Below are 20,644 nucleotides of genomic sequence, written 5' to 3' on the forward strand. Positions count from 1 at the left end.
TCACTTCTTGGTTCTTATATATTGAGATGCCAAAGGTTCAAGATTCCATTGTACCATCATTTCTGTGTAAAGAGACAAAGGAGTGATACCCTAGGATCTTAAGTTAAGGGAGGATTATATATTCCAATACCAGTTGATATGCATGTATTTATAAAAATTTAATGTAATGAAAGTGACATTTTATATTAATGGGGAAATCTTTGATAGTGCTGACAGGTGCATACCTATATTGCAATTTGTCAAATGGTACGCTTTAAATATGTGCACTTTATTCTCTGGCAGTTATAGCTCAAAATATAAAATTTGCACTGAGATGACTGGTAATATATTAATTAGAGGAAAAAGAACTTCCCTATACCAAAACATAGGTCAGGAAATCAATTATAATAAATCAAAGCAATCACAAGAAATTACAAAAACAATTTATATGATTTTTGTGTGGGAAAGGAATTCCTAAGCATGAAACCAAAAAAAGGAAAGACAAAAATGCTGATAGCTTTTTCTCTGTGCATTCACACACGTGCATACATCATTATACACAGATGAGATCATATCATGCAAGTCCCTTCACCCTCAAACTTGCCCCACCTTTGAAGCCCAATCCCCTTTCCTGCCCTACCAGCTAAACTATGTTAAAAATCTTACAGGTGTTCTTCTAAAATATATATATTTCTAAGATCATATATATTAACACGCAATTTATAAACATGCTTTTTTTTTTTGTTATTGTTTTACATGAAATAGAATTATATTAGGTTTTTGCATCTTTTCTTAATCCACTTTACTTTAGGAAAATCTCACATATCATCTGGCATAGTTCTAATTCTTTCATTTTAATGGCTGTGTAATAGTCAATTGTTTGTTGAACAGTTTTTCACAGTTTATTCAGCAATTCCAAATTAATGGGCATTCACTTTGTTTTAGTTCTTGATCACTACTGATTATGCTGCCATTACTATCCTGTACACATTTTATAGGAATTGGTCCTTTTGTACTTCTGTTTTTAATAAATGTTCTCAAGCTGCTTTCAAAAAAGGCTGTATCCTTTACATTTCTACTAGCCATGTGTGAGTACCTCTTTTCCAGGGTCCCTGCCAGCAGTCCTGTTTGCTCAAGGTCTCACAGTGGTCCAGAGATGAGTTCCTGGGACCTTGACCCATCTCCTTTCCCAGGTTTTTCCTGGGCAGGCACACATCCTTGCATGCTTGTGCAGCCTTTTAGATCCCCAGGAATAATTCCTGTCCAGGCTCTTATTTGTTTCAATTGAAAGCACAGCCTTAGGCAGCTAGATATTGCCAAAGGATTGCTATTGTTTCTGTGATGCCCCGGAGGGTAGGGTCTTTTGTCTCTCTGAGCTGGTGTCTGTATCAGTTGAAATCTCCGAATCTTGGGAGTATAGTTTTCCAGGGAGCTGCGAATTGGGTCAAAATATTGACTGTGGTCTAGGGAAGCTGGTTTTAACGGAACTGCAAAACAATTTCAGTCCTCTGTGTTGGATGACACCTTGTCTTATATTTACCTGGCCACTGAGCTGGGTGCGTGGGGATGGGAATAGTCTTCCATCAAATGTTTCCGCCCTCCTTGTCTCCGAGATGCTGCTGTTCTTACTGGGTAGACAGTGCTCCATCATTTTGTGGTTTCGGATACTTTCCAGCATTTGAAGTGTTTAACTTTCATTGTTTTGCTAGTATTTCCATTTTTGTGGGGAAGTGAATTCACCAAGGTCCTCACTGTGTCATTCTGGAAGTTAATCTTATTTCCTAGTTTGCTTAGCTATTCATAGACATTTGAGTCCTCAGTGTGAATTTTAAGGTCATTTTATTCAAAATCAGGAGAAGCTGTTGGGATTCTAATTACATTAAATTTGTAAATTAATTTTGGAAGAATTGATATTTGGGAGTTTTAAATTTTCTTAACTAGATACATGACAAGACTAATAGACTTGATTATTTAAGTGTGTATACTCTTAAAAATGTGCAATTTTTAAAATTGCAAATGACACTAGGGAAAATATTAGCAATATATGATAGATACAGTGTTAATAACCTTTGAATATTAGATTTATTTTTAAATATAGAGATTGCATACAAGCATGGGTAAAGGATATACGATATTTTTAAAAGAAGAAATACAGTTGACCTGTAAGGCTAAGAATATTTAGGGATTAAAAAATACAAATTAAAATGAGATACCCTTTCCACCTATCAAATCAGAAAAAAATAATATTGTTTGGGTAAGGTGTGGCAAAATACTTACATTGCTGATGGAGCTATAAATTGGTCCAATCTTTCTGGAATATAGTTCTACTCAGATGTCCCTTGTTAGGAATTAATCCAAAGGAAAAATTATTAATTATTCACTGATTAGATAATTATTGAGCACCCACTGTATGCCAAACATTGTTTGTCACCAGATATACATCAACTGAAAACACAGATACACTTAAAAACCTTTGTCTTCATGTAACTTACTTTCTTCTTGTTGAGGCAAACAAAATGTAAAGGTCTATTAGAATGAGACAGTTACTACTGGGATGGGGAAACTGGGAAGGAAAATAAGTGTTGGGGTAGAGGTGTGTGTTTAGGATCTAAGGAAAAAATACTGTTTAGAATGATTAATCTCTGAGAAATGGGTATTGATGTCTTATTTTCTTTATGTTTTTCTGAGTTGTTTCTACAGTGAACACATGTAGAAATAGATAACAGAAATCAACAGACATATTTTTAAATAATCAAAAATTGTGGACAATATGAGTCCCTGACACATTTTATAGAGGTTGGTATATTTTAGCAGCCTTTTAGATATTACAATGGATGGGTTTTACTTTAGGAGAATAAATATAAATGAATTTATTAGCATAGGGTTTAATTTTGTAACCTATTACACTTGGGTAAAAATGTGATTTATATTTCTTTTCCTCAAATTTGTCTATCTTAAAACTTGAATTCATTTAGCGAATTGAAATTTTATTTTGCTTATCTGCAATTAAGAACGTTGGAAAGATTATAAATTTCTTTTACTACAATTATATTGCATAAATGTTGTTACTGAGTTATTCATTTCATTTATGTTTTTAGCACTGAATTTCAAGCAGTAAATTTACTTGATTATTTTAAGTATTTTGTATTAAATACTTCTATCAGAATCACTTTTAAATGTTTCATGATGGATTTCATTATATTTCACTTTCATCTTATAAACTATCAATGTAAGAATTTAGAGTAACTTAGAATTTTAGAATTTAATGCAGGAAAATATATTTTAGGAAAACAGTTAAAGGATGGGAAGAAGCCAGAACCATGCAAACCTATCCTCAAGGTGGAATTCAAAACGACTAGATCTGGGTAAGATTTTACTTCATTGCCAATATTCATTGTATGTAATTGCTCAGATAGCACTGAATGCTATTCTATAGTTATTTTTGAAGGCCTTCTTTAGGATGGTCTAGCTCAGTCTTAAATTTTATGCTTTATTTCAAAAAATAACTAAAATTGGTAATTTAGGATAAAATCCTTTTTTGTTCTCTCTGGCTTTAGCGGTTTTGTTGTATACATTTCCCAGAAAGCTTGAGTTAGTTTTCTTGTCCAGCTTCATGCATTCTGTTAGAACTAGTCTTTAGTTAACATAGAGTTTATTTGTTAGTAAATTATGAAATAGCAATGAAGAAAAAAAAGGTTTAAAAGTAACCTATTTATATAATTAATTATATTAATTATGAACTTTTGTATATATTCTTCAAAAATTAAATCTCGCCCAGCCAGCATGGCTCAGTGGTTGCACATCAACCTATATGATCCAGGAGACTGAAGTTCGATTCCTGGTCAGGGCATATGCCTGGGTTGTGCACTTGATCCCCAGTAGGGGGCGTGCAGGAGGCAGCTGATCAATGACTCTCATCATTGATGTTTCTCTCTCTCTCCCTCTCCCTTCCTCTCTCTGAAATCAGTAATGACATATTTTTTAAAAAATTAAATCTCATCATAAAAATATTTGCCAATTCCAAAGATAAGTACAGTTTAATACTATAAAGGAAGTTATTTGTATTTGAAGAAGTTGATTTCCTTTCTGTATGAATTAGATATACCAATTAAATGTTTTTCACACTTTATATATCTTGCATATATTTTTTTGTATGCACCAAACATATTTTAAAATATAACTTGGGGGAAAATTAATTTTTTTTAATTCCACATCTTTTTAAACTTTAAAGGAATTTTTTTATTTATGTTCTAGTTTCCCAGAAAAATTGTGTGGTTTTACTTACATAGCTATGTAAGAGAGTGAACTTATATAGTATATATAATCCAGTGGGTCTCAAATGTAGTTCCTAGGTTGATATTTTTTCCCCTCGATCCTCTTTAGCCTTCCTTTGGGATCCGTCAGATACACTGTGTTATGACAATAGGTTGAATGCACTTCAAGAGAAGTAGCTTTGGTTTCATTGACTATGGCATCCCTTACTGTGTGACCTTTGGCACAGAGTTATTTGACTTCTTTGTGCTTCAGTTTCCTCATTGATGACATAAATGTGATAATAGGTCAAAAGGTTGTTGTGATGAATTGAGAAATAATTGTGAATTTAAAATATTTTACAATGCATGCCTGGTACATAATAAACTTTATAAATGATTGCCTTCATTTTTATTTGGAAACCTACTACCAATTTTTTTTTTATTTGCTATATTTGTTCAATGGCAAAGTAATGTAAATAGTAAAAGTATGGCAGAGGGGAAAAATGGGGATGAAACCAAAAAGAATCTGTATTTATAATACAATGTAAAATGAATTGTTTAACATTTAAACTAACAGTCCTAATTATCTTCTGAATTATCTGTTCATTTGAACAGATATTGATTGGCAACAAAGGCAAAAGTCAAGGGAAGATTTTTTTTTTCTCCATTCTTTGTTCCCATTTTCACTCCTGTATAATGGTAAGATAAATTTATGAGTTCCTGGTTTCTTCCAGGATGAAAGCAATACTTTTCCTTTTATAGGATAAGAAATGGAAAAAAAAAAAAAATCTAGCTGTTGTATGCATTTGTAGATTCTGTAAAATAGATCAGTAGGATCACCCTTTTATATAACAGTCTTCTCCAGCTTTCCAATTTCTTTTCCACCTTAGGACATTCATAAGTTAAATGGGTTCCTTTCTCTCTGTGGCCTCTTTCCTTGACATAGGTCCCTAGAATTCTAATGTGTAGCCAATGTTGAGAAACTACTGCACTACACCCTCCCACCTAGAGCAGAATTACCCTCAGTTAAGTAAGCTAGACAGCTCTAGCCTTTTCCCTTTTTCTAGCAAGTGTCTTGGGCAGATGCCGACAGAAGGAGTGTTCTATTGGTTCCTGTTGACAAATTACTAAAGTTTATTAGAAGAGCCATCCTTCTCTCCTCAGGATCTTCTACATTTTCTTCTCTTTACCTAGAAATCATTCTAGGCACGATTCCCTTGTCCTTTAGAGCTCAGCATAAATATCACAACTTTAAGGATGTCTGGGCCACATTAACTAGGTTGGGTCCCCCAGGAGTATATGCTCAAAGCATGCTTTATTTTCCTTTCTAGAACTTACACTTGTCATTAATAATGAAATTATTTGTTTAATGTATATCTTCAGCTTGTCACATAACTGTCTTCTAATTGTCCAGTTCCTAGCACAGAGTTACTGAATGTGAGAAAAACATAGCCATAACAAATTAGCTGTCACCTGTTAATGATAAAAGCATAGTTTAACTCTGAGGCACAGGTAAACTCAGACCAAAAAAATGTAATCAAGATATGTAACTGTCATTTTCTAATAAAACATGTATTAAACTAGAAGAGATCAGACATAGGGAACAGTGACAATATCATTAATATAGCATTTTAATAATAGCACCATTATCAAAGATATGGCAATATTCTTTACATGGCCAGTTCTTTTAAAAAGGTCAGAAGTTAAATGTTAATTCTGTTGAAGTTGTTTCTTTGAAAAATGCATGTGACTCCAGTGTGAAGTCCAGTAGGAAATGGTGCTGGAGAATTAAGTGATTAAGAGAGTTGAACCCTGGAGCTGGACCGCCTGGGTCTGAATCCTGCCTCAGCTCTTCGGTCATTGTGCACTCTTGGGAAATCAGCTGAGCTTCTGTGCCTGTTTATTCTTTTGTAAGATGAGAACAGTAGTATCTACCTCACAGAATTATTATAAAGAGAAAATAAATTTATATAAAGCACTTGGAACATACTCTTTAAGCCAGTTGTCTCACAAATCAGTTGTTTCAAAGTAGCATTTGATAACCTCTAACAAAACTCTAAAATATAGTTATTCTCTGATTTTGCATTCACAAAGCAGGTGTCTGAGTGGCAAGGTTGACCAGACTATAATAATTAAAGAACCTCGCTAATATTCTTCCCTAGTTTGAGAACCACTTGGTTTAGGGCAGTGATTTTATTTTATTTTTTTTAGACATTAGGTAACGGTGGTCTGTTAGTGAGTTGTGAAAATAATTTTGTTGATTGTGACCATTGATTTTTAACATAGACTAGAATAGGAAATAGCAGAGTGCACTTTCCATTTTAAGGGAAAGGATTGGTTCATGAAACTTTTGATCAGTTGTATACATTTATGTATCTGTATATTGTATTATGAAGTAAAATGCACTGCTTACAATGAGTAATAATTATAATATTTGAAAATACCTGATGAGTGGAAATAACTTAGACTTTGGGTTCAAATCCCAGTTCTGCCACTCACTGTGCTGAGCAAGTTGTTTAACCTCACTGACCATCTCTCCTTATCTCAGTGATACAGGGATAGTAATTCCAACTTCATAACATTGTTCTGAAGAACTAAAAGAAATGTTGTGTGTTTGGCACATGGTAGGTGTTTGATTAAATTCTAGTTCCTTTTCTCCTCTGTTTCTACACTTTCTTTTCACTAGTGGACCACATAAGAAATTGTAGGCAGGCCAAATTTTCAACAAGAAGCAACCCTGGATGGGTTCAAGTTTTCAAACAGGTACTCCATTGAACACCTGGAGTTCTGCACTACAGATCATTAGAAGAGTCAATTTCCCTTAGGAAATGGACACCATTAGAGAATCACCAGTTTTGGGGGAAGCATCTCTGTTAGGGAACCTAAAAGTGTATATAATCATAATTAATTTGGCAGTTTAGTCACATTTGGAGAATCATAACTAAGGTTAATTTATCCCCTTTCATCATCACACCTACTATGGCAAACTTTTTCTGTATGCAGTCAGAGAGTAAATATTTTAGGCTTTGCAGGCCATATGAGTCTCTGTTGCAACTATTCAACTCTGCCATTGTAGCTGAATAGCAGCTATAGGCAGCTCATAAATGAATGAGTGCATGCAACTGTGTTCCAATAAAACTTTATTTATAGACACTGAAATTGAATTTGATATAATTTTCATGTGTCATGAAATACTATTCTTTTGTGAATTTTTTCAACTGTTTAAAAATGAAAAAACATTCTTAGTTTGCAGACCATATGGAAACAAGTAGCAGGCTGTAGTCGAACCTTGAAATGTACACGCACATGATATATGTATTTAAGTTTATCTTTAAGGAAAACTTTGAGGATTTTTGTATTTCCCCCACCTTCTCTGGTACCAGAATGTGTTTTCAGGTGGTTTAGAAGGTAAGGTGATTTATTTTATTTTATTTTTTTCATCACCATTTATCCCCTCTGTGCCCTCTCCCCTCCCCCCCACAATCACCACACTGTTTTCTTACGTTTTAATTTTATATGTGAACTAAAAGCTGTAGGTAGATTGCCTATATAAGAATATGAAGAAACACAGACTAAAAACTCAGGGCACATTTGTGATATTTTGGTTCTGAAAATATCTAATTCTATTTTAATAACACCAACAAACTTGCTACCACTGAGTTTTCTCTATTATTCCTGGGGCCTTGTTTCCAATGGAAGAATCCTAACTTTCCAAAGTCCCAAAGCAAACACCCTTCTGCACAAAGATTATTGTTGTGACAGATGAGGACATTGAAGCAGAGAGGTTGAATAACTTGCCCAAGGTCGTACAGCTCATAAGCTGAAGAGCCCAGATTTAATTAAGTCTTTGCTCTTAACCACACTACACTTCCTTTTTAATGAAACCTACTCTCTGTTCACATTAGCCACCAATCCCCAAGATTATACTTATACCCACAAATCCCCCAGCAACAATTGCTCTACTAAATTACCTGCTAAAAAACTGCAGATGAAGAAACATTTTTTCAGTTCATTCCCAGTTGACCATTGAGAACAATGTTTTGGACTCACAGGTTTAGTAAGTCTTTACATCAGTAAATATGTTTGTTTTGTCTTCCTCTTATCATACATGGAGCCTCTGCTCTCCTCTGTTCTCTTGCCACCGATGCATTAGAGTCAGCAAATGTTTCATATTCATTCTCTCTCCTTTGTTCTAATTCTTGCTAAGTCATACAAGGAGAGAAACTCATTTGGACACCATGCCTGCTTTCAGAAGCAAAAGCAATTTCCTTTTGTATTGTCTTAGCAATTCTCATATCCTTACTTGTGACAAAAATAGCACCTTATATCTTGAACTCCAGACTTTTACTTACTTAGATGGCTTGGTTTAAAATATTAGTAGGTGTAGTGAACGTCCATTATTTGATTACTATATGCCAGGTATTCTGCTATGCAATTTGAATGCATTATCTGTCATAATTCCCATAACCACACTGTGGAATGGGTACTTTATTGTCTCCATATAGATATTGAATCAGAGAGAGCTTAAGTTAAATTAACTTGCCCTAAGAATTCACAGAGCTGGAATATGAGCCCAGGCTGTCTCCAGAGTTGGAGTTCTTAATCAGTATGCCGAGTATTCTCACAGAAAGTGTGGGTTAGGATAGAACTGTCCTAATAATTCACAAGTCACTCACTTTGCAGAGAACTGGACTCACTTTTAAACTTCCTAATTTATCAGATCATCTTTAACATTAATCAAATCATACTCAGTATATGTAATCCCACTATTGTGAACTGAGAGACCTGTCTATGCTTTTAACAGGCTGGATAATTTAATGCAAGTAATCCTAGCCACCCAGAGGACTAGAGACCTTCATAGATCACTTCTAGGGTACAAATTTAATTCTAAATTGATGAAGTCTAGATTAGATTTTGTGGAATCTCATTAGGTCATGGTACTTGGTCTTAACAACTGTTTAGGAAACATCCACAGGAAGATTTATATATAATTGCCCCTAATGGGGGAAGACCTCTTTGAGTCCATAGACTCTTAAAATTTCAAAGGCCTCATCAGATAACCTTCCCTGCTTTCATGTTAATTTTACTATGTTAGTCAGAAAGTTTCAGTCTTAAATTGGCTAATTCTCATTTTATCACTATCTACAGAGACAGTCATTCTTAAGATCCTCCCAGATTTTCCTTTACTATCTTCATTCTCTCGAAACTAGATCGTTTTCTCCCAGCCTTACTCTTCAAACCTCATACCTAACCAGGATAAGTTGTTATTCACTTTCCTTATTTTAAGATAACATTCGACTTGGAATGGATAACTTTTATGGTATAATTCACATAACTAGAAAACAGACTAGGCTGAGAGCTGTCTTCTGACTTTAGAATACCTCATTTAGTACCTGTATCAGTATATGGTATTTATTAAGTTTTGTCCATTGCTTCTTATTAGTTTAAAGTGCCAAGATCCCTCTATTTTTAAGCTTTCCCCTATATTAGTTTTTTAATTCATTACTGCTAAATTAAAACTGACATGACATTTAATTAAGTCTACTGATATAAAAATTCTTGGTGAGCTCATTGGCAAGTTTCACTTGTTAATTTTGTTTGAAAGTAAACTATTGAGCCCAGGAAGAACATTCAACCAGTAGTGGTTGCTAAAATGGGGTGATGTTCCTTAAGTGTAAGAAAAGTGAGCACATACAGAATGGTCCTCTGATAGTTCAGAACCCTTTAGAATCAAGGCTCCCAGAACTGGTATTTTATCCTGCAAGATGCCAAAATAATGAGGTAGAAAGGAGGACTGGAAGGTTCTGAACAGGAAAAAAAGGGAGCACAGGATATCATGTCCTTGAAGTGTTTATAGAGAGTAAGTTAAGCACTGTTATAGAAAGATTGATTAGAAGATAATAGAAGAGTAGGAGATATGTATTACAGGGAGAATTAATTTGTAAGAGTACTTTATTAGCATCATTTCAAATGAGAGCCAGGATGTAGGGCAGTAACAGAAAGGAAAAGAAATGAATTCACAATAGCAAATACTGGTTTAGAACGTGTATTCAGTGCATTCAGCATTAGATGTAAGTAGCAATTATGTGTCACAAGAAGAGTAGGACACAGATTTTTGTTTTTACTTTAAATTAAGGAAGACTTCCATATTGCTAATGGCAGAAAAGAAAGCTGTTGGCATAGGAGACATTGTAAATGAAACGGGAATAATTTTGTGAGAAAGTTTTTGAGTGAATTTCTTACAATGATTAGATAGTACTGATAGAGAAGATAACTTTCTTTTTTAAATACTGAAAGCATTGTCATGTGATTATATGATCCAGATACATTCTTCTAGAAACATTTATGACCAGAATCAAAAGTCTTGGGGTTAAGATAAGTTTTGTATTATGAAATGGAACATTGAAGTAGGTGACTAAGATGGTGAGAATAAAATGTATAGAGGGGAGCATGCTGACTGAAGGGTGGAGTGAAGTGGGAGGACTTAAAGAATGGAAAATGAGATTCTTGACCCCTGCTGCAATGAGCAGCACTTAGTATAAATGCTTGTTGAATGGGCGAGTCATAAGAATATTCTAACTTAATTTATATAGTTATTCTTGAGTGGCCTAGGAAACAGAAAATTCTTCAGCATAAAGTACATTTCAGCAGTACTTGAACATAGAGTGTAATGACAAATATGGAAATATCTTTAAAAATTGGCACACTATTTTCATTTCAGAGGGAAAATGTATTCATTTAAAAATGTGTAATTTGTTCACAATTAGTCTCAATTTTAACCAACATTAACATTTTACTCTCTGGACTGTTTTTGGAAGTATCTAGGTATTTTTTAAAAGTTATAACATTTAATAAAATCCTGAGCATATTACGTTTAATTTCACCATACTAAGACAATTTTTTTCATTTGTTCATTTTCCCTAAGTTTTTTTTTCTGCTACATACCCACTTTCACTTGATTATATTCCTAGAACATACTCAGTTTGGTATTTTTTTTACATAACATTTTTAAAGTATTACTAGTTTTTACCAGTTTTTTTCAATAGTTCTAAGGTCTGTGTACTTTAATATTGTAGGTTAAAATGTAGTAGTGAAAATACCCTTTTTATTTATTTACTTTTTAAATATATCTTTATTGATTTCAGAGAGAGGAAAAGAGAGAGAGAGAGAGAAAGAAACATCAATGATGAGAGAGTCATTGATCGGCTGCCTCCTGCACTCCCCTGACTGGGATCGACCCCGCAACCCGGGCATGTGCCCTGACAGGGAATCAAACCCCAATCGCCTGGATCCTGGGTCGATGCTCAACCGCTGAGCTACGCCCGGCAGGGCAACATACCCTTTTTATAGGTAGCACAGTAGTACACATCTTCTGTTCAATTATTTCTTTACAAAAATTTCCAGTTGTGAAATTCTGAAGATAAAAGATTTTTATGAATCTTGACAAATTGTCACATTACTTTTTGAAAATATATGTGGATACTTTAAATAACTGAGTATAAAATAAAAACGGATTTCACCAGTTTTATCAACGTGGGATGATTTTTGTTTTGTTTTACTCACTAATCTTAAAAACCAGCATTTATGCTTTAGAATTATCTTAATTTCTGTAGCCACAATGTGAACTCCTGAATGACTGCTCTTACTGGAAGGGCAACCTGCTGTGATAATAGGGGATTGATGTTAAATTTGCTTGTATCTGCACACAAAGCAGCACTGATTCATAGAAACTTCCCAATTTAATTTTTTGCAGTCATCCATCCAGCTAAGTATTGATGTTTTGGCAGAAACCAGAAATTATGTGTATGCTTTTCTGTACCCCTCTATCTAGAAACTTTCTTATGAGTGTAACAAAATTAATGTTAGTGATTGATACTCACTTGGTACAGTGCTTCCATTTCTAAAATCCTAAATAGAATTAAAAACCTTGTAGTTTTTAAATGTGTATTATTTGTAAAAGGGCACGGCTTTATTTCAAAGCTAATCGTTTTCAAAATTGTTCCTTAGTTGATAAGGCTATTCAGATATGCCCTGCTTATTCTGCCTCTAATTTATTCATCCTAGTTTTCCTGCAACTGAAGTTTATCCTGAGCTTTCCTACAATTTCTTCTTTTAGAACCATCATCTAAATTGGTTCTCTGGCACATCTTTAAAGCTTTGTGGATTATTCAGGCTACTCTAAGGATAGATTTCTCATCATTATCCACCCTAACCTACATTTTTTTCCATCTCTAAAAATGCTTTTACTTATGATCTGTACATAAACCGAATACTTTATCTTAGTTATGGTTCACTGTTTAGTACCTCTACTTGGCTGCTTATAACATATGTTAATATCATCTTGTATGATTTAGATTATGTCTTTCTAGTGAGTAGGGGTCAAATTCATGTAAGAACTTGTCTGGATTTGTGCACATTTAGTTTTGTCCAAAACATCCATGGAGACATTTGGTCCACGCCAGAAAGTCCTTGATATTTGGTCATATTTGGTCCCTTCTAAAATGTTTATTGAGAAATTTGGTCCATGATTTGTTAACAAGCGTTGTTATGGCTAATATAGCGACAACACAATTGTTGGATCAATAAAACATGATAGTATTTTTAATGTATTAATTCTGTAAGCCAAAAGTGTAAGTAAACGTTATGGGCTATTTGAACCCTGGAGGATTTTCTAAGTCTGGATGTTTTTGACAGGATCAGGTATCAAGGACCTTTTGGTTTTGATGTGGATCAAATGTCTCCATGGATGTTTTTGACAGGACCAAATATCCTGCAAGGCCTTGTCTGCAGTAAATGAGTTTGAAAAATGTTCTCTCATAGGTAAACTTTGAAATTATACTTGTAACACACAAACCTCATATGCAGTCTATTTAATCACAAATTAATTCCACATGGCAGTGACTGTATTGAGATTTTAGATTTCTTTTGAAACAATGCCTAATCATTACATAGTTAAATTCTCTTATTTTTATTGATACTTGAAAGAACCCAAAATAATGGATTAATATGAATTACTGTTTTGTCCTTATAAATGTCATGCATCTAAACAACCTGCATATTAACATTATAATACATCGAAATCCAAAAGCATAATTTTTGTGGAATTTTTATGGTTAGGATAGGTCTACCAAACTCTCTTTATCTTACTGACCAGTAAGCAGTAGATTTAGTGGTACTTAAAATGTATATTTGACCAACACTTTTTGGGATACTTAGCTAAGGCAAGGGAGTGCAGAGGTAAAATGTACATTCTGTGTCCTGAAGTAGCTCACAATACAAAGGGAAAGTAGACAAACAATGACAACTAATTGTTGTAGGTTCTGGAAAGAGGTATGCAGAGGTGTTTAGGAACATAGGAAGGGGCACCCAACTCATTCAGGGTGCATGGGTCAGAAAAGATTTTTTTGAGGAGGTAATAATTAGACTCAGTTTTAAAGGAGGAATAGGAATTACCCCAACAGAAAATGAGGGGAAGTTTGTCTCAGACAGTACAAATGCTATTGTAATAATATAAGCTGTACAAATGCTATTGTAATAATATAAGCTGCAGGTTATTAAGGCCATAACTAAAGTAATTTTGAAGATGGAATGGAAGAGACAGGTTCTTGGGACCCTCATAGAGTAAATAGGATGTGTCTCTTAAGATTTGGGGTCATGTTATATATTACTGTGTATTACTTCACTTGCTGTGTTGCAGCCATGCTGGCTTTTTATTCCTCAGATACACCAAGCTCATTTCTGACAGGATCTTTGCAGGGATTATTCCTCTGCCTGGAATGTGTGTCCTCCCCAACCCCAAGATCTTTGAGTGGCTGGCTCCACTTTATTCTGGTCCCAGCTCGTCTGTCATCACTACAGGGGCATTTCCTGACCACTCTAAATTACAGTTAGCCCTCTAGCCCCTCCTCCACACTCATCCATCTTTTTTTATTCTTAATATTTATTAGAATGTGTTTACTGTTTGTCTAGACTAGACGTGAGAGCTCTGTTTTATTCTCAGGGCATACAGGTGCTCCAACAATATTTGAGTGAATGAATGGGTAGTGTTATGGAACAGAGCTGAACAACTTGGTAATATGAATGGCTTTGTGGGTAGAAGTGCCTCCTTTAAGTACAGAATGCTTCTTGAAGAAACACAACTTCAGCCAAAGCTATTGTCAGTCAGTTTAGGGAGGTTCATCAGAAGAAGGAAGTATATATACTTCCCTGAAGTGTCTAACCTCTTAAAAATTGATTACAAAATGTCCAAACTAACAACTTTCTAACTTGGATGTCTTCAAAAATGAAGGGCTTGGGTAGCACCCTACATCATTAAAAGGACTTCTACTTAAATTCTACTTAAAATAGTGGAATACAATTATATTACCTCTAGACTTTATTATAACACCAAAAAGACTAATCTTTCACTTAAAAAAAGAAAATAGATTCTCTACTTTCATAGTTCACATATTATCCTCAACACAATCTCCATCCCTAGAACATTTAATATAATTCCACATGCCAATAAAGACTGAATTACATAATTCTACTGTTTAGTGTTAAGATATTTAACTTTATTTTATTTATGACTAATTTCTTCTTTAAAAATATTTACTTTATGAATATTTACTCTTCAGGGTTTGGGGCATGAACCCAAATGAAGAAAATGAAAGAAAAAACAGCTTCTGGGATCTATAGGTTAGGTGATTGCTGCCTTGTAAAACTTAGATGATTCTTTTAAAAACAGCATATAAAACAAGGAAAAGAAAAAATATACATATTGCTGGATTGGGAAAACGTTATTATGAAAAGAATGTTACCTTGGTATACCTTTCCAACTACTTCTTATCCATGTTTTTATTGTGTGCCTTTTTCTCCTAAATTTAGTAAAGAAGTTCAGCCAGTTACAAGGCTGTTGAACACTTAGTTGCCTTCTGAGAGTAAACTTACCTGATTGCTATGGTGTTACTTTAATACCATGTTAATAGCTTAACTGCCTAGTAACTGGTCATGTACCTGGCAATATCTACCCAGTATCTCCGTGGAAACTTTATTCTTTAATGTTTAACTCAGCACCTCCCTATTCATGGTTCTTATATCAATAATACTTATTTTTTTAAGTTGACTATATCCAAAAATATACTTATTAGACTATCCTTGAAATATTACATATAAAATACCCAGCCCAGGCTTCCCACTGTATTAAAGTTTAAATTGTTGGACTCTTCACCCTTCTTCATAGTGTTTTATATTCAGTTGTATGCTGTATTTCAAAGTACAGAAGAGAGAAGATATATTATATTCATTATGTGTGATAAAAAGTGGAACAGAGTTAAATATTCTTTGCTGGCCACAGTTGTCATACTGATCACAGTATGCTAAGAGATTGAAATAATGTATGGGTGTAGTTCTATTTGGTACAAAAGTTTAAGCTCTGATTACTGTCACTTAGCTGGGGGGAAAGATTACCCAAATTAGTTTAGTGGTGAAAGATCTATATGGCAAAGCTAGACAGTGTTTAGGGTAACCGACATGTCTATTAATTTATTCACCTATGAGGCACTATTTTGGATACAGCAATGAACAAAACAGGCAAAACCCCTTGCCCTCGTGGAGCTTACATTTTTCATGAGATGAGCAATAAGCAAAATAAATAAATTAGTTTTAGCAGTGAATGCTGTGAAAAAATAATAAAGCAAAGGAAGCTAACAGGGATACATGAGGGTACAGCTTTAAATAAGAAAATAGACACAAACACACATATACACAATACATTATGTATTTTAAATAGGTAAAATGTTTAAATATAAAAATCAATTGAGCCCTAGCTGGTTTGGCTCAGTGGTTAGAGTGCTGGCCCGCAGACTGAAAGTCCAGCCAAGGGCACACACCTTGGTTGCACGCACGGTCCCTCGCCCCTGTTGGCGCGCAAGCAGGAGGCAGCCAATCGGTGGGTCTCTCTTGCATTGATGTTTCCCTCTCTCCCTCTCTCTCTCTCCCTTCCACTCTGAAAAGCAATGGGAAAAAAATTCTCAGGTGAGAATAAAACACACAATTGAGTTATTTGACCGAGTATTTACATTACTTATAAATTACACACCTGTACCACTACTACTCTTAGGTAAATTTTAGTGGATTTTATTTATTTTAGATAAAAATCAATATAATTTAGAGGTTTTAATTTTTTCCCCTCCACATATCACAAGAAAGGAACCTTTCACAATGGGTGATAATGATTATTGTATGATTACAATAACAATAGGTAATTCTTACTGAGGGCATACTGTGTGCCAGGCATTAATCCCAATGCTTTACATATATTAATTAATTCAATAATTGTCTGAGGTTACTCATCACTATCTCCATTTTGTAGATGCAGAAGCTAGGCACAGAGAAGTTAAGTACCTTGTCCAAGATCACACAGAAAGTAAAACAAGGGCTGAGGTTAAAAATGCAGGCACATTAGTTTCAGAAGTAGCACTTTTAACTATTACATTTTATTACATACTGCTTTTGCTAGATGTGAAGAGGAAGCAGATAGACTACTGGCATAGAGTAAGCATTAAGAAACTACCTAAAAATCATAAATTAAGAGATTTAAGACAATCATATACATTTTAAATCACCTGTCTAATGTACTATAACTTCCCCCACCAACAACTGAAAACACATAAAGCAGATCAAGAGCTAATTTCCTTACAATGCAGAGGCCTCTTACAAACCAGTTAGAAAAGGACCCTTTTCCAAAGACATGAGCAAAAAACACGAATAGGCAAGTTGAAGATAAAGAAATGCACACAGACCAAATTTGAAAAGACAGGTTTTTTTATGTTTTGCATATTTAGATACGCAGTTTTAAAAAATGGGTCAAAAAAATCATTATTTAATGATGACTAATAGGGAAATAGAGTGTAGTACTAATTAGAAGTGCAAGCTGGCAGTTGAGTGATGTGCATGGGAGCCATGGTGTGAGAGCAGACCAGCCAAGGTTCCAGGAGAGATTTAAGACCTGCAGAAATGATTTGAGTGACTATTTTCTCAGCTTTCTCAGGGGTGACTTGTAGCTACTACATTCTTGATGCCTCAATGATACCTTAATTCATTATGTATAATGGATGCCATAAGGTATTAACATTCTGTATTTGAAGGCCTAGCTATTAGGATTGAAAATAAAGGAAGTCTATTCTAGAGACTTTGCAGCAGAAACCCAGAGAAAAATTTTTGACAGCTATACTGTATAAAGAAGATAATGGAAGTTATTTTAGGGGCCAAAAGGAGGTTTGAGAGTCAAATGTGGTCAAAGTTCATTCCCATTATGGATTAAATTTTAGGAACTCACCTGAGTCCTACCTAGTGCAATTAAAAAAAATCCATGTGCAAATATTTGATTAAATGATGCATTAAAATGTTAGAACTTAAGATTTGATTATTTCACTAAATAGTGTGATATAGCAAGAATATAATTAGTTTCCACCATGCTATTTATAATCCTAACTATGCATTTTATTTCCAGGGAACCTTTTATTATTTTATCAGGAGGTTTGTCATATGATACTGTAGGAAGAAGGCCTTGCTTAACAGTTATGCATGGGAAAAGCACTGCCGTGCTAGAAATGGACTATTCAATTGTTGATTTCCTAACTCTGTGTGAAACACCGTACCCAAATGGTAAGTTTTACATCTTTAAAGCTCATTCTCTATAGATATCTGTATTTAGAAGAAAGACCTATATGTTATTTTAGTAGTTTCCTTATTGTATTGTGCTCATTCTTCTGGGAGGATGTGTTGCCTTCATAACTTTGCAAATTTTATTTCAGAGGTTAATTTTGTTTAATAAGCTTTATCTGTTTAATATTACATATTAGTACTAAGTACCTTTGTAGGATAAAGAAAACTATACACATTAAAAAACATTTTAGCCCTGGCCAGGTAGCTCACTTGGTTATAGCATTGTCCTGATACACCAAGGTTGCAGGTTTGATCCCCAGTCAGGGCTCATACAAGAATCAAAGAGTGAATGCATAAATAAGTGGAACAACAAATAGATGTTTCTCTCCCTCCCTCTCTCTCCCTCCCCTTTCCTCTCTCTCCTTCTCTCTCCCTCTCTCTCCCTCTCCCTCCTTCTCTCTCTCTCTCTCTTTCTCTCTCTTTCTCTCCCTCTCTCCCCCCTCCTCTAAAATCAGTAAATAAAAATTTTAAAAAAGAAACATTGTAATATTTTGTAAAATACTAGTGTATTAGTCAGGGTTCTCCAGAAAAACACAACTATTAGAGATGGATATAAATACAGATAGAGTGTGTTTAAGAAATTGGTTCTTGCAGCTGTGGAAGGTGATAAGTCTAAAATTTATAGAGTAGGCCTACAGCCTGAAAATTCAGGAAAGAGTTGATGTTGCAATCTTGAGTCCAAATTCTGCTGTTTTGAGGCAGAATCCCCCTGGTCAGAGACTCTGTCTTTGTTTTTCAGGCCTTTTAGCTGATTGGATGAGGCCCACCCATATTATCTAGAATAATCTGCTTCACTCAGAGTCTACTAATTTAATGTTAATAACATCTAAAAAATTACCTGTACAACAACATCTAGTCTGTTGCATAAATTTCAAGAGGAATTTAAACCTGGATCTTTCTTATTTTTATGAAGCTAATTGAGATATAAAGATGTAATAAATTTTATAGTTAGCAAGCACATATAAAATGTCCAAGGTAGGGATTATAATATTACAATAGAACTTCATTGAGTTCCTAAGATACCCAATAATGAGAGTTCTTATGGGTACTCAGATTTTTTTTTTTTTTTAATATATCTTTATTGATTTCAGAGAGAGGAAAGGAGAAGGAAAGAGAGAGACAGAAACATCAATGATGAGAGAGTCATTGATTGAGCCCACAACCCGGGCATGTGCCCGGACTGGGAATCGAACCCCGATTGCCTGGATCTTAGGTCGACGCTCATCCGCTGAGCCACACCCAGCCGAGCTGGCTACTCAGATTTAAATCTTAAGTTTATTGGCCATGTCTGTCTTTATAATTTGCAATACCTTACCGGCATGGGAGCCTCTTGCCTTACCACTACAAAACCAAAATAATTTTAGATGGGTTAAGATACATATTTATCTCATTTAGAAAATACTGGCCTTAAATTATGTTAAGTATAAGATGAGAATGTTAAATACTTGAGAAGTAGAACAAAATAAAAACCAAGCAAAAATATTTATTATATAACTTGCTGTCTTCTTGCGTATTGAAAACCACTATTCATGCATTGTTTTTCTATTCCAGATTTTCAGGAGCCATATGCTGTGGTGGTTCTTCTAGAAAAGGATTTGGTACTTATAGACCTTGCACAGAATGGGTAAGACATTAAATTCGGTGAGCAATTATATTTGTATGTGGTAAAATATTCATTTTAGCATGCATTTCTCTGAAAACACTAAGTTTATATCCATAACCTTGACCTCTTCTTAGAGCTCCAGATACACATTTCTAATTACCTAAAAAATTCCTCTAGTATGTTGATAATTCAGAATTTTCATTTTTTAAGTCAAAATTTGTTGAATTTCTGAAATTCCATATGATTTAATCTAATTCTTTTGCTCCAGGGCCTCATCGAACCACCGTGTCCAAAATTGATTCCATCACACACTTTACCTCCGGATAAGCTCTTGTCATTTCTCCAACCATATTCACTCCCTTTTGCAGTGTGTCATGAATGCCATTGTCAGATTAATTTCACGTGCCCCACCAGTCCTTACTACTCTTCTCTTTAAACCACTGTGTTTGTTAATTTAAGAACCACTTCTCGGTCTATTGCTGTACACAGTTGGAATTCAGGCTACCTTTCCAACCTGGTTTTTTACTGTCTTCCTGCAGGTGCCTTATTCTCTAGAAAACTGAACTGGGTATTAAACAAATATCACACTTCCATGTTCTTTCTTATATAATCTCCACGGCTGAAACATTCCACTGTCTCACTGTTATCAAAAATCCATGTAACTTTCAAAGTCAGGCTTAGTTTCCTCTTTAATTTTTTCCTGTGCTTTCTTAAACAGACATATCATATATAATCTGTAAATTTCCCCCATAGCTCCTTTGCAACTTTTTGTGGTTATTTGTTCTATTCTGCTTTTTATCTAACATAGATGATACTGTGTTTAAAGTTCTTTGAGTAGAAGAACATTGTACTACCTATTTGTATCTCTTGAGAGATAATTATTAAATATGGTCTTAATTGAGTTTACCCATTCAGTATTTCAGTAATTCTTAATTGGGGACAATTTTGTCCCTTAGGAGATATTTGGCAGTCTGCATAGACACTATTATTGAGGAGAGGGGTTACTACTGCCATCTAGTGGTAGAGGACAGGGATGCTGCTAAATATCCACAATGCGCCCGACAGTCCACCACAATAGAGAATTATCTGATCCAAAATGTGA

The 20,644-nt window shown here is 34.5% G+C and overlaps 1 protein-coding gene across 8 annotated transcripts in view; it reads left to right on the plus strand.

Moving 5' to 3' along the window:
- Nucleotides 1-20,644, plus strand: part of STXBP5 (syntaxin binding protein 5) — a 135,034-nt gene that overhangs the window by 58,764 nt on the left and 55,626 nt on the right. For all 8 annotated transcript variants that reach the window (XM_016223926.2, XM_016223929.2, XM_016223927.2 and 5 more), the window contains exons 9-11: nt 3,266-3,344; nt 17,725-17,879; nt 19,491-19,563. In XM_016223926.2, the coding sequence (XP_016079412.2) occupies nt 3,266-3,344; nt 17,725-17,879; nt 19,491-19,563 (307 nt within the window). The remainder of the gene's footprint in view (nt 1-3,265; nt 3,345-17,724; nt 17,880-19,490; nt 19,564-20,644) is intronic.

This window comes from Miniopterus natalensis, chromosome 5 (assembly GCF_054644295.1).
Source record: "Miniopterus natalensis isolate mMinNat1 chromosome 5, mMinNat1.hap1, whole genome shotgun sequence".
Lineage (NCBI taxonomy): Eukaryota > Metazoa > Chordata > Mammalia > Chiroptera > Miniopteridae > Miniopterus > Miniopterus natalensis.